This window comes from Corvus brachyrhynchos, unplaced genomic scaffold, assembly GCF_000691975.1.
Source record: "Corvus brachyrhynchos isolate BGI_N302 unplaced genomic scaffold, ASM69197v1 scaffold155, whole genome shotgun sequence".
Classification (NCBI taxonomy): domain Eukaryota; kingdom Metazoa; phylum Chordata; class Aves; order Passeriformes; family Corvidae; genus Corvus; species Corvus brachyrhynchos.
In genome coordinates, this window is record NW_008238434.1 from 535,444 (window position 1) to 548,350 (window position 12,907).

Sequence of the window (12,907 nt, forward strand, 5' to 3'; positions counted from 1 at the left end):
CCTGCTGTGTTCTGAATTTTGAAATTTGGGCTCTAATCCTACGGCTTGATTTGGGTAATCAAACTTCTGTTCCCTGCTGCCATCAACCATGCCAGTAGATAAGATTACAGTACCAGATAGGAAGATTAAAGCTGCTTCTGGCCTCAATTCTTGCAGGTTGAGCAAGCAAACCAAGGAGAAGCAGAGGTTGCAGGGTCAGGAGGGACACGTGCTTGCTCTCAGTGCAGTCAAGAGGCAGTCAGACTTTGAGAGGGCTGAATGGACCAGAGGGGTCCTAAGATGATGAGATTGTTGAATACAAGAGGATTCCAGCTTGTTGGAGAGCAGGGAAAAGACTGGTTACACATCTGTGAGGGAGAAAAAGAGGGACAAAAAAAGAAAATGAAAATTTACACTGCGCTTCAGGACCTCATTTTAAGCATGCTGTGAGGTTTTGTGTAGCGCTGCAGCTCAGTGATGAGGATTTTCAGTTGAATTTCAAGAGCCGAAAGGAAAAGGAGTTTTTACAAAGCCAAAAGGAGTGAGATTCTTGTAGCAGTTCAGTCCAAGTCCATTTAATTATGCAAATTGTTACAAAATGGCCACGGAAAAGTAGCGCTGGAACAGAGGTCTCCATTTACCACACTGAGCTCTGCTAATAAAATGTGCAATTCAAATGTACAGATGGAGATCAGCCTGTAGACATAACTTGTTACATCAAAACTGTAGCAATTTACATTGGTGATTATGTTTTGTTAATTATTGGAGGAAGGAACAATGAAGTATTTTGAAAAACAATGATTCTCTATCAGGTTATCTGCTGTTGTTGCTTTAATGCTCTACTTAACTGGATATGAAGTCTTGCATAACATTCTTTGTTTTTGTAAATGAAATCTCACCAGTAGTAAACTTAGTACTTTGGTTGTTAGTCTTTGACAAGTCCCTATTTTTTAATCCCTCTTATGGAGTTACTGTTGCCTTACAGTAAAAGGGATTAGGATTTATTTTCAGGGAGTTTCTGTTTGACTTCCTTCTCTACCATGAGAAACAAGGGTATATTTCTTGGTGTTTGAATTTTTGTTCCCAACTTCTGGGAGCCAACAGGTGACATGGCAGCAGCTGTGGAACCCTTTCCCTTCTGCACTGGCTCAGGTCCCTCAGTGAGGAAAGTTCTGCTCTCCCACCTCGTCTCTGCTGCCCAGTGCAGATTTGAAAGAACCATTCAGCAGAATACTGTAGGTGCTCACTGTATTCCATTTCCTGGGAAAAATTCCCTGAGAGGAAAGGTGAAGGCTGCTGGAATAAACTCTCTTCAGTATAGCCCCTGTAGCCACAAAGGGTGCCAATAAATCTGGTATCTCCTTTTATTTCTGGATAGAAGAGCATTCCTAATGCAGTATTTTGGGGGTATAACTGCAGCCTCATGCCTTTGTAGTTTGATAATTTTTTTTCAGATTATAAATATTGGAAAGTAGATTTAAAAAATTGTGCAATGTCAGTAAGGAATTTTTTTGGAGGTGGTGGTGATGTTTTTTCTTTCAGAAGAATAGTTAGCAAATGGGTCAAGCCACTTCTCTGCTAAGATTTGTTCTCTCTATTTCCTTTTATTCCACCTTTGCTTTGCCAATTTAATCTTCTGGTCATTTTTCTCACTCAAATGGCACAGTGGGGCCATTACATCAGCTAGGGCCCTTGGGGCGTTCTGCTGTATTACAGTGATGTTGCAAAATAAACAAACACCTGCTTTGATTCATTGTTTGCTGTATAGATTTACTGAATGTTGTTTTCCATTCTGGCCAGATGGGTTTTGTAGTACTTCTTCCAGTGACCTGGTTGATGGAGAGGAACTGGAGATCAGCAATCCAGAAGAATTTTCCTCTTTTCAAGACCACGTTGTGGCAGAACAGCTAACATACATGGATGTTGTATGTAGAGTATTGCATATAATATAACTTTAAACAAAATAATATATGGGGTTTTTTTAAGTTATATTGCTATAAGTGCAGGGTTCCAGAGCGGGACTGCTGCTGGGAGACAGAACACAACTCTGTGGTTATCCCTGGTTTTCCCAGCTGCTTCAGTCATTGGGCTTCTCCTTCTGTCATTCTGAAGGTTTTTTTGGTTTTGTTTTTTTTTTTTTTATGTGTAGCCTCTTTTGCAAAAGTTATTACTTGGCACTGAGAAATAGCATGTTTTGACTATATTGCTACCTGGCTTAAAGATGTCTAGGTACTCTGGACTGTAATGCTCTGATTTTGCTTTGTCTGTATCAATCTCCTTCCAAATACCATTATATGAAAAAAATTTATCTCAGTTATGCAGCTGATATAAAGGTGTCCCTTATTTTCCCAGTATTGTTTAGCTGACAGCTCTTTTAGGGCATCAAGCCTATAAAGAGTGTGCCAAAGCGTATTTTAAACTAAGAGAGAGCCAATACTTACCTTTAAGTACCATATTAGATTTAGATAAAATTTGTCCTTGAAACCTGTATTTCTTCATGTGGATAAAAGAAATTTAGGAGAAACTTGCTGGCTTACCCCACCTCTGTTTCCCTCTAGATGCTCTTCAGAAGAGTTGTGCCCTACCACTGTTTGGGATCCATCTGGTCTCAAAGGGATAAGAAGGAAAACAAGAACCTGGCTCCAACTGTCAGAGCCACCATCACTCAGTTCAATGCAGTCACCAAATGTGTCATCAGCACTATCCTGGGGACCAGGGAGCTCAAAATCCAGCAGAGAGCCAAGATCATTGAGAAGTGGATTCATATTGCACATGTAAAACATTTATTCTGTTTAATGTTTTTTGGGTGGGTGCCTTGGAGTGAAGGAGTTGGGAGAGGAGAAAGGGGTTATACACATTGGTCCCAAGCCATCTTAGCTCTAATTCTTCCTATTTTTAACTGATTTTTTGGTGATACCAAATGAATATTGCCCTTCCTCTCCTCAGTTCTTCCCCACCATGGAAATGGGGTTGATACTTGGCCATGCCAAAGCTTTAAAGAAGTCCAGATAGCTGATATCAGTAGCTCTTCCCTTGTCCACTGATGGAGTAACTCCATCGAGGGAGGCCACTGGGCTGGGCAGGCAGGACTTCCTCAGCATGTGGAGTCACCTCCCTGTCCTCCATGTGCCTCTGCAGAGCTTCCAAGAGGATCTTGTAGCAGCTTCCATGTTTCTTAATCTTTGCATGAAGGTGGTTTTTCCATGCCTGCTTTACATAACTCTAGTTTGCTAATTTCCTAGGTTTTAATATTTTACTGTAAGCTTCCTAATTCCCCTCAGAGCACTGGGCAGCTGGCAGTAAATGAGACCTCTCTGGAAGAGACCATTTCATTTCAAGCACTTCCATGTGGATTTGTGTTGATTTCTAAGAATCACATGGATTCTTTTTGAGCTATACAGAACAGTCAGAAAAAGCTGAAGCCAGAGGCTTTCCAACCTTGGCAGTGTACTTCTGTGCTTCCAGAGGCAGCATTCAGTCCTGGCACCTGAGCTGTGGCAACTGCATGGTTCAAGAAGCTGGTATGGGGAAGGTCTTGGACCTCTCCTGTGGCACTTACGTCTGCTTGTTTTTATCATCATCTGATGGATGCTTTATTGCCTGTGTGAAGGGATTAGGAAGTTTGACTTCCAATTTCTACATGCAGATCTGAGTTGCAGAGGGCACCAGCTAAAAGGGCCTTCTTCCTGGGGCAGGCTGTAAAGAACTTTGTCATCATCCCAAGGCAGGAGGGAGGCCTGGGGAAGCCAGGACAGGCACTGCCCTCATCCCACTCACTCTCTGGGTGGAGAACTTTGTTCTACACCCCTGTTGATTCGGTGCTTCTCCCTTTACTTAATTCATACCCATAATTAAATGCTCCAGTTGTAGCATGAAACACATGAAAAATGTAGGTGCACACTCTGCAGAATAATGGCACATGCACAGGAGCTGGGTGCACATATACTTAGCTGCTCACTTCTGAAGGCAGCTGGTTGCTTTGTGCATGCAAATGAGTGTTTTGAATAGTTAGGTGCCTGAACTAGAAAATAATCCACTCATTAAAGTACAGTTATTCACTGACAACTAAACTTAGCAGCACAGAGTTCCATGTTTGTTATCCCTTTGTGGCTTTTGGATCCCTTTTCTTGGTTCAAAAGATAAACTGAATACCTTCTCTAACTGCCAGGCCTCTCTGCTCCACCTAGATCTAAGGTTCCTGAGCAGGAGCCGCCAATTTCACTCAAACAATATTTTCTCTAAAAATAAAAAGTAAAAATGAAATCATTAATATCCTGTTATGCTTAACATTTTTTATATCAAAGCTGTTTTGCACAGGATTCTTTCTGGTTTTCCCTCTGTAAAGGACACAGCATGAAACAAAATTATTCAAACCAGTCTTAGAAATTCTTCTTACATGCTTGCTCAAGTTTAGTCTCCAGTCGGTTGAATCACTGAGAACACTAAATCCAATATTAAATTCTTACTGTGCTCTAAGTTATACAGCATGCAATTAAGTCAAGATGATTCCAATTGGATCTTCTAGTCCAAACTCCTGTTGTACTGGAAAGAAAGAAAAAAAGCTGATAATTTGTGCCTCTAAATTCATGTTCTCCCCAACCTGAATTTCAGGTTGAACAAAAAGAAAGGTCTCATTCTTCAACATGTCAGTCTCTGGAGAAGAGCTGTTACATGGGGTTTTTTGGCCCCAAACCACGCAAAAATAGCTTTCAGGTCTGGTGAGTCCTGCCACATGTTCTTGAAGTTGGTCTTTAACTGACCCAAGTGTCCACCTGCTTCAGGTGCTGTCGGCCCAGGCTCTCTGCTTAAGCCATACTTTGTTAAACGTAGCCTCCTAATTAGCACATAGAGTTTTTTGTAGGTCAATATCTGGAGGAGCCTGTACTCTCCTTAGCTGTTCAGTCACTTTTAATGCAACTCGTGAACAGAGCTGCTGATATATTAAGGTCTGAGTTTTGCTTATGCTTGAGGTTGCTTTACATTTGTTCAGTCCTACAAAGGAGATAAATCATGTCTGTTTTCACTGTAAGGATCCTTTACATAACAAGCATTACTAGGGTAAGAATCAGATTCATAAAAATGTTGATAAGCAGAATTGGAGTTTGAATACATTCTCATCTCCATGCACCAGTCAAATTGGCAGGTGTTTTGTCTGCTGGATTTGCATGTACAGACACCTGTGCTGAAGTCTGTGGTGTCCAAGCTCTTGTTCTTGAGCCACCAACAGATTCCAGGAGTTACAGACCAGACTTTCCCTCTTGCTTCCCTCTGCTTTTTGAGGAGTCTGTGCTACTTTTTTGAGGTTTTGGTTATCCTTTTCCACCCAAGCTTTTGCCACAGAGTAGCTGAATAAGAAATGTCCATGAAGCAGTCTTGTCCATGAAGTTCAGATTTGATCCCAACTCTGGAAAAGCTGGGAAGGTTTTTCTCTTTAACAGTGTGCACATACTTGAATAACAGGTTATTCCTTTGCATGTCTTTATTTTTAATTGACACTGAGATGATTGAAGGTTTAAATTTCAAATACCACACATAAAGAGGCAAAGCCTGGTTTTCTCCCTAAGGGGTAAAAGGGATTGGTAAATATAAAAAGCTTTTTAAGAAGTATAACCTTTGTGCCTTTCACCATGGCTTCATGGACTCAGTTCCACTTCTATTTTTACTGGGAGAACTGGAAGCTGTGACACCACAAATATATGAAAGTGAGGAAAACAAGATCTAAATGCCAAAGCTTGTGAAGTGTTTGGTGGCTGGAGTGGGGAGTGATACTTTTGATGCTCAGTGTTTGCACAGCTGCTGCTCAGCAGTGAGAATGTGTAGCAGGCATGACAGGGCTCAGACAGAGGAGTACTAAGGTCTGTGTAATGCTGACATTTAATGCTCCTGTGTTTCCAACCGCTCCTTTCACAGGAATGTAGGATCCTGAAGAACTTTTCCTCCTTGAGGGCTATCATTTCAGCTCTGCAGTCCAACTCCATCTATCGGCTGAAGACCACCTGGATGTGTGTTTCAAAGTAAGCCTCTCCCTCAGTTCCCAAGGGCCACAGGGCTCAATGCTCCTTCTTTTCATCTTCTCCTCACTCTTCCTGTTCTGTTCCTTCACTGACATGGGTTCTGTCAGAAGAACCTCCTATTCCGGGGAGGCTCAGACCCCTCCTGTGAACTCCTCTTCCCTATTGCGGGGACAATCTGCCCTTGGGGATACTGGATTCTGTCCTTTTTTGCATACTGGGTCTTCCACAACCTCTCTCGAAAAACTATGGCACTAGCTTCTCACCCACCTCACCGCTCCCAGGTCACCATGATCTTTGCCTGTGGTCTTCTCTCCCATGAAGTTTGAGGAGTTCCAGCTTGTTACAAATCCTCCCTACTCCTCTCCCAGTGCTGATATTTACATAAAATATATTCTCAAACTACAAAATCCAGTATTGAAGGTAATACTTCTTCCAGGGGAACAGTTTATTGTGTTAATAATATTTACTGCCTGCCCCACAGATGCCAGAAGTTGCTGTCTAGAAAATACGGTGTTCTGCTCATTCAGTTTTGGCAAAAATCAACCAGATTTCTTTGATTTCGATAAACAAATTAAAATACCACTCTGCCAGGCAGTATCCCTCTGTATTTCCTCTCCACAGGTGGAGGTGGGATTTCCCTTCTGCTGTCCCGTGTTTCTGATCAAAATATTGCTAATCTTGTGTTTATAGTGTTGGGCAAAAAACTACTCCTACACTTAAATGCTTCCAGCTTTCCAGAATGCATGGAACAGGGCAAAAATCAAATACTTTGGTTCCCTCTCAGCTGTTTTTCTGTTCCCTTGTATGCCCTGACCCATTCTCACACCGTGCAGACAGTTCAAAGCCCTGCCCAGGGGCTGCTGATGGTGTTTCTTTGCTGTCAAATAAGGCCCGACTTTACGGGGAGCACCAGAATATCCCACCAAGGCTCCCAGGAGATGTGCAGCATCTCACTGGATGCATTTTGGTGCTGTTATCTTTTATAAGTCAAACTGTTAACGATTGATGAGAAAAAAACAGAAACTTGATTGGATTTAGAGTGCTTGCTAATGATGTAAATGATTTAATCTTTTCCTGTGCAGGGATATCCTGCTGATGTATGAAGAGCTATCTGAGATCTTCTCAGACCATGACAATTATCTGACAAGTAGGGAGCTGCTGATGAAGGTGAGAACCAGTGTGAGTTCAAATCTTGTGATCTCAATGAAATCTGAGGTTTAACCCTTTTTGAAACCAGCTGCCAAAGCTCATCTCTTCCTCAAGGACCTTACTTGGTGCTTTAGGGAAGAGCAGGCTGTAAAACCTGTAAAACCTTTTGCTGGGCTGAGAGCTGATTTCCTTGTTCCTGGAAGAATCAGTAGCTTTAGCCTGTAGAATATGGATAGCCACAACCAGCAGGCTTTGGCAGCATGATCTGGGTGGACAGCAGGTCTTGCAGCCCCTCAACCCATGAGGTCACTGGCACCATGCCACAGCTTCAGCTGAGGAATCAATCCAAGATGTTTATCCCATTATGCTGTACCTTTCTTAGAACTAGGAAGCAGGGCTGGGAATTCCAAAGGAACAGGCTTCCTACTCTGTGTGTGGCCAGATGGACAACAAAGAGGGCTCTGTCTGGAGCAGTTTGACTTGTGCACTCGCCTGGGTGAACTCCAGTAAGCTCAGGAGCCTGAAAGGGGTGAGGAAGAATAGCAGGGAAAGGTTATGTTCTGCAAAAACTAAGGAATGTTTGTGGCAAGTTTTTTCCATTTACATAAAAAAGTTCCTATAAACTTGCTAACCAGTTCATTCTTTGGTAGTTTTGTCCAGCCAATCTGGCATTTGTCCTTCAGCCCCTTGCCTTGGGAACTGAAACACTGTGTTTTGCTCAGGAATGGTGGGTGAACACATTCACATCTGTCAGTCTGTTTTGTTTATCATCCATTTATCAACATCTGTAGGTAAATTTTAAAGCAGGTGAGACCATAATAAGCATAGAGGGAAAATGTGTGTTCAGAACAGCCTATTTAACTAAGTATTAAAAGACAAAACAACACAGACTGAGCCCAGACCTCTGGCTCCCAGTAAATCACCCTCCAGCTGCCTTAAGTAGATTTGAAAAACATTTTGGAAGCAGCAAGAGGAGAAAAATTCCACAGAATAGCTAGAACCTCTCCCCTGCTTTTCATCTTGGACCATTTGGAGGATTAATATCCACTGAGTGCTAAAAGACTTTGTTTTCCTTCACTATAAATAGCCCCTGTAGGGAAGCCATGTTTGACCTTGCCTGTCCATCCTGCAAATCCAAGTAAGAGCAAACAAAATGCCATCAGAAACAGATGGGGTGGCACAGAGAGGGAGCAGTGTTCTCTCCTCCTGAACAGACATTAATAATGATTTGTGACACACCTATGCAACCACTGGAAGAAACATGTAACTCCAACATCCCCTGTGCATCCAGGGAAATAAAGGTTTAAAGACCTATGCTGAAATATCTCATCCATTCATAGAAAAGCTGGAGTTGTGGGGATGGAAACCTACTCCTTTAATTTCCTGCGTGGTTTTGGATGAGTCAATAAGCCACAGTCGCTGGATCTTGGTGTTGCAGCATAAGAAAAACAACAAAGTGTTACATAAGATGGAGATGTTTACTTGTAGCAGGCCTGATTAGGGAATTTTGCAGCAATCCTGAGGTCAGGAGTGTCCGGACACCTGAACTATGTCTGAGCTTCTCTGATTTAAACTCCCAGGAGATTTTCAGCAGCCTTGGCTTTGGCCAAAGCTGTTCTGAGAAAAATTCCCTCATAGTCATCTTGTGTGATTTTTGTCTGAAATTCCCAATCAGCATCCGAGTCCCAGGAAATCAACACATGTATGTAGACACACGTGTGTCTGCACAGCAAATATTTTTTGCTGGCTTAACTTGTCTGGTTAAATGTACTTATTATTTTACATGCATGTAGTTGCTAGTTTACCACTTGGATCCTCCATTAACTGCCTTTAATTCTCTTCTACCTCACAGGAAGCAACATCCAAATTTGCGAATCTGGACAGCAGTGAGAAAGAAAATCAGAAAAAGTCACAGAAGCGACTGCAACTTCAAAAAACCAAGGTGTGTTTGGGGGGTTTTCTCCCCTTTTTGAACTGGTACCATGATTAACCCTAATTGGTCAATTCTATAAGAAGCAAAATCTAGAAAGGTCTTCACCAGAGTGAGTAAGCAGGAGATGATTGATGGATATAAACATGTGGTCATCACTTCCAGCTGTCTTGTTTCTGTCCTACAAGAAAGAGTTCCATTATCTACTCTTGTTACACTTTAGAGAGAAACACAATTCCCATGTAGTAAAATATGTGCTGCTGTAAATACTGGAGTTCTTGTGATAAAAAAAATTAGCTCTGGCAGAGCAGAAGTCTCATTTACTTTCAAACAAGCTCATGAAGCTTCTGACACACCAGCTTGAAAATTGCACAGGCTTCTACAGAGATTGCTTTGTAAAATGTGTCTGGGTTCCAGTCTGTTGGCAAAAATAGTTTTTGTCTCAAAGCTGGCAAAGATCTAAAAGGATGGGAGGAGAGAAATCTGGGATAGGGAGGCAAAAGTGCTGAATATGATTTTTGTCTGTGTATTTGTTTGACTGGAAAAAGTACAGATCCTTTTGGATGGTAGAAACAAGTGTTTCCTTCACAAGTGTAGAGCCAGCCTGAACTCTGCAAGTGCTGGCAGTCTAGAAGTTTAAAGTGTGAATAATTAGCACTAAAATGCAGTGGATGGCTGGGGAAGATGATCACTTCTTGGAGAGAGAAAAAAACTGTGGCTTGATTTGACTTCACTATCACAAGGTATAATCAGCCATCATTAAGTAAAAATCCACGGGGATGAAGCAGAAACTGCTCATACAGGCTGGCCAGGACCATTCCTCAGCTTCGCCTCTTGCAGCAGGTGACAGAGGGACCCTGTCCCTGGTCCTCAGTGCTTCTCCCACAGGCAGGGTTTCCTGGGGGACCCACTGTTGGGAATCAATGGGGTAATACTGTGATACAAAACCACTGGGTGATACCTGTGAGAGCATCCTGGTCTCACTGGAATTGGATTTAAATTCTAGATTATCTAATGAGAATGATGTAATGAAAGAAAACATCATTGTAAGACTGCTGCTTGGTTAAGCAGATTACTTTAATTTCATTTTCTTACACAGGAGTGTTCTGGAATTCTAATTATTCTCATTTTTCAGTTAATTTATCCAGCATTACTCTGCTCACTTGTAGGGAGTGATGCAAGGCACGGTCCCATACCTTGGCACCTTCCTGACCGATCTCATCATGCTTGACACAGCCCTTCAGGACTATGTTGAGGTAACTTGGGGCAATTTTGGAACGCTAAATACCCTTCCTGCCTCCCCAAATGAGTTTATCTGTTTCTATATCTTCTCCTTCTGCAGCTCTTAAAATATGTTTTCAAAGAGAAAAAGGAAACAATATGCAGTGTTATTAACCAGAACTTGTGTGAATTTGAGTGCATTTATCTCAAGGTACAAGTCTGGGTCTTCTCTGATCCCTTCTCTTTCCTTCCAACAGGGTGGCCTGATCAATTTTGAGAAAAGACGAAGGGTAAGTTGAATGTTCTGTGATTTTTGGTTTATTGATATCCTTTGGGCAAGGCCATTTATCTTTAGCAGCTGAACCAGACCTGGTGGCAGGAGACCTTTGCTTTCCAGAACATGCAGTTAGTAAATATCTTCCTTCTCCTGCAGGAAACTCTTTGTAGGTAAAAGGCTGCAGAGAGCAAACGAAGTACAGAGGACTGAGAAATAAATGATGTCAGTCTCTCAGTCTCATCCTTGTTGGTCAGAGATAAGTAATGTCCTGTAGGAGTAAAGGTGCTGGGGTTACCTTGGGCTGAATGAAGTCAGGCCACATCTCCATCCTGGGGCTTGAAAGCAGACCTGAACTTGGCTGTGATGGAGCCATTTCCTGCCCTTAACTGCTCAATAACCTGCCCTACACAATCCAGGGTTATTCTGGCAAAGTGTGTGTACAAATGCAGTTACAGAAGAGCAGCACACTCTGGTCACTTGCATTAAGGGGGTAGCATTTTATGTTCCTCTGGAGCAAGTGTGAGTGCACATTATGAATCCTAGGAAAAAAACCCCACCTTTATTGTTAGAAAACTGGTTCTTGAAATAGTTACTCAACTGAAACTGAACTTCACATCAAGCTAAGTTTGTCCTGGGTCCCTTGTTGTATGATTTCAGAGTACAAATGAATATCATCTTGTTTTCTAATTAGACTTTCTATATGATTATTTCTTGTCTTAGGAATTTGAAGTCATTGCCCAAATCAAGCTCCTGCAATCTTCATGCAACAGCTATTGCTTGATACCAGACCAGAAATTCATCCAGTGGTTCAGGAGGCAGCGACACTTAACAGAGGAGGAGAGGTAGGTCCTCAATGCAGCTGGCAAACCTCTGTTCTCGCCCCCCCCCACCTGGGCAGGTCATGGCAGGGACATACAAACACTGGAGAGAACTGGTTTTAAAAACAATTATAAAGAGGTGAAATATCCCCTTGGGCCTGGTAAAATGCGGGCAGGACAGTCTTCCTCTTTGTGGGGCTGCAACCTTCTATGAGGAGGGAATAACTGAAGGGTTCTTGGATTTCTTGAATGTTGCTGCTGTGAGATGTACAACTAAATAATATTGTCTGCAAATATTCGCCTGCTGCCCTCTGCCCTGCAGTTACAAACTCTCACGTGAGGCCGAAGCAGCTGCTGATACCAACATCCTGTCTCCAAAATCCCAGAAAAGCATGGTGAAGAGGATCAGCACGTGAGTATGATGGGGCAGAGGGGGTTTGGAGTGGGAATATGGACCTGGATAACTCAAACAAGCAGCGCTCATTTCATCAGCTGCAAAACCTGGCTGGGGATCCACACCCCTGCATTGCTTTTAAGGAGCAATGCAGCCTTGTGGCTGAAGCTGTTCCTTTGTGTTGTTAGAAGTAGTCATGAGGATTATTAATTATAAAAGAGACTAGAATCCTTCCTATGGTGTCAAAAAAAGGAATCATTTTAGTGCTGGATTATAATTCAGTACCTATTGTGTAATAACTTCCCTGAATGCAGCAGCAAAACAGAATAAATGAGTCTCATCTATTATTAGTCTAAATTGCTATAGACATGCAAAAATTCCTTGCAGGATTTTAGTATGAAAATTGAGGTTAGCAAAAAGGCATTTGATAGTGGAAACAATCTGCCTTCCAGCTGGAGAAGGAAAAAAAATCATGGGGATGTGGTCTAATTTGGTATAATACCACAAAGATTCAAACAGGAGGTGGGTAGAGGACAAGGCCATGCAGCTAGACATGAGAAACAAGAGGCTAGCAGGAGTGCAGGGAAAGGTGCATGGAATAAAGCAGAGTTCAAAGACTGAAGTAAAAATATCTGCACTCTGAATGTGTTTTGCAAATTAATACTGTAGAAAAGCAGTGAGTGACACCTCTGTAAGCTGTATGAAATCATTAACTGCATGCTGATGCTCCCTGCTCCTCCACTTGGTGGGTCAGACCAGCTTGTTTCCTTTGGCACTCCTTTCAGGTCACTTGACCTGCATTTAGAAATGAGTGTCGGAGAGGGAGAGCCTTTAATTTACACTTTATGATCTCTTTATTGTGTGCATCTCCAGCCTTCTAGAGAGAACCTGGTACCTGTGGCACCCTGATAGAGGGCAGGAATTGGCAACAGGGTGAATTTGCCCTTTGAAGTCTATTAAATGAGCCTGAAAATGTGAAGAGACCGAAGGGGAGTGTTGTTCTAGTGAAGCATGAGCTGGTTGTGGCCTTGCAGCTGTGGGCACTCTGGGTCAGGAAGGTGTAGTGTTAGCCTGTAACAAAGCCTGTATAAATACCACAGAGGAAATTAAAACAATAGGCCACTC

The 12,907-nt window shown here is 42.4% G+C and overlaps 1 protein-coding gene across 1 annotated transcript in view; it reads left to right on the forward strand.

Annotated features, from left to right (window-relative positions):
- The window catches only part of RGL1 (ral guanine nucleotide dissociation stimulator like 1), a 53,895-nt gene that overhangs the window by 36,684 nt on the left and 4,304 nt on the right, over window positions 1-12,907 (forward strand). Inside the window, exons 5-13 of the mRNA XM_017736479.1 lie at window positions 1,780-1,904; window positions 2,538-2,753; window positions 5,890-5,993; window positions 7,076-7,160; window positions 8,995-9,084; window positions 10,242-10,328; window positions 10,551-10,583; window positions 11,291-11,412; window positions 11,711-11,800. Coding sequence (XP_017591968.1) covers window positions 1,780-1,904; window positions 2,538-2,753; window positions 5,890-5,993; window positions 7,076-7,160; window positions 8,995-9,084; window positions 10,242-10,328; window positions 10,551-10,583; window positions 11,291-11,412; window positions 11,711-11,800 — 952 coding nt within the window. The remainder of the gene's footprint in view (window positions 1-1,779; window positions 1,905-2,537; window positions 2,754-5,889; window positions 5,994-7,075; window positions 7,161-8,994; window positions 9,085-10,241; window positions 10,329-10,550; window positions 10,584-11,290; window positions 11,413-11,710; window positions 11,801-12,907) is intronic.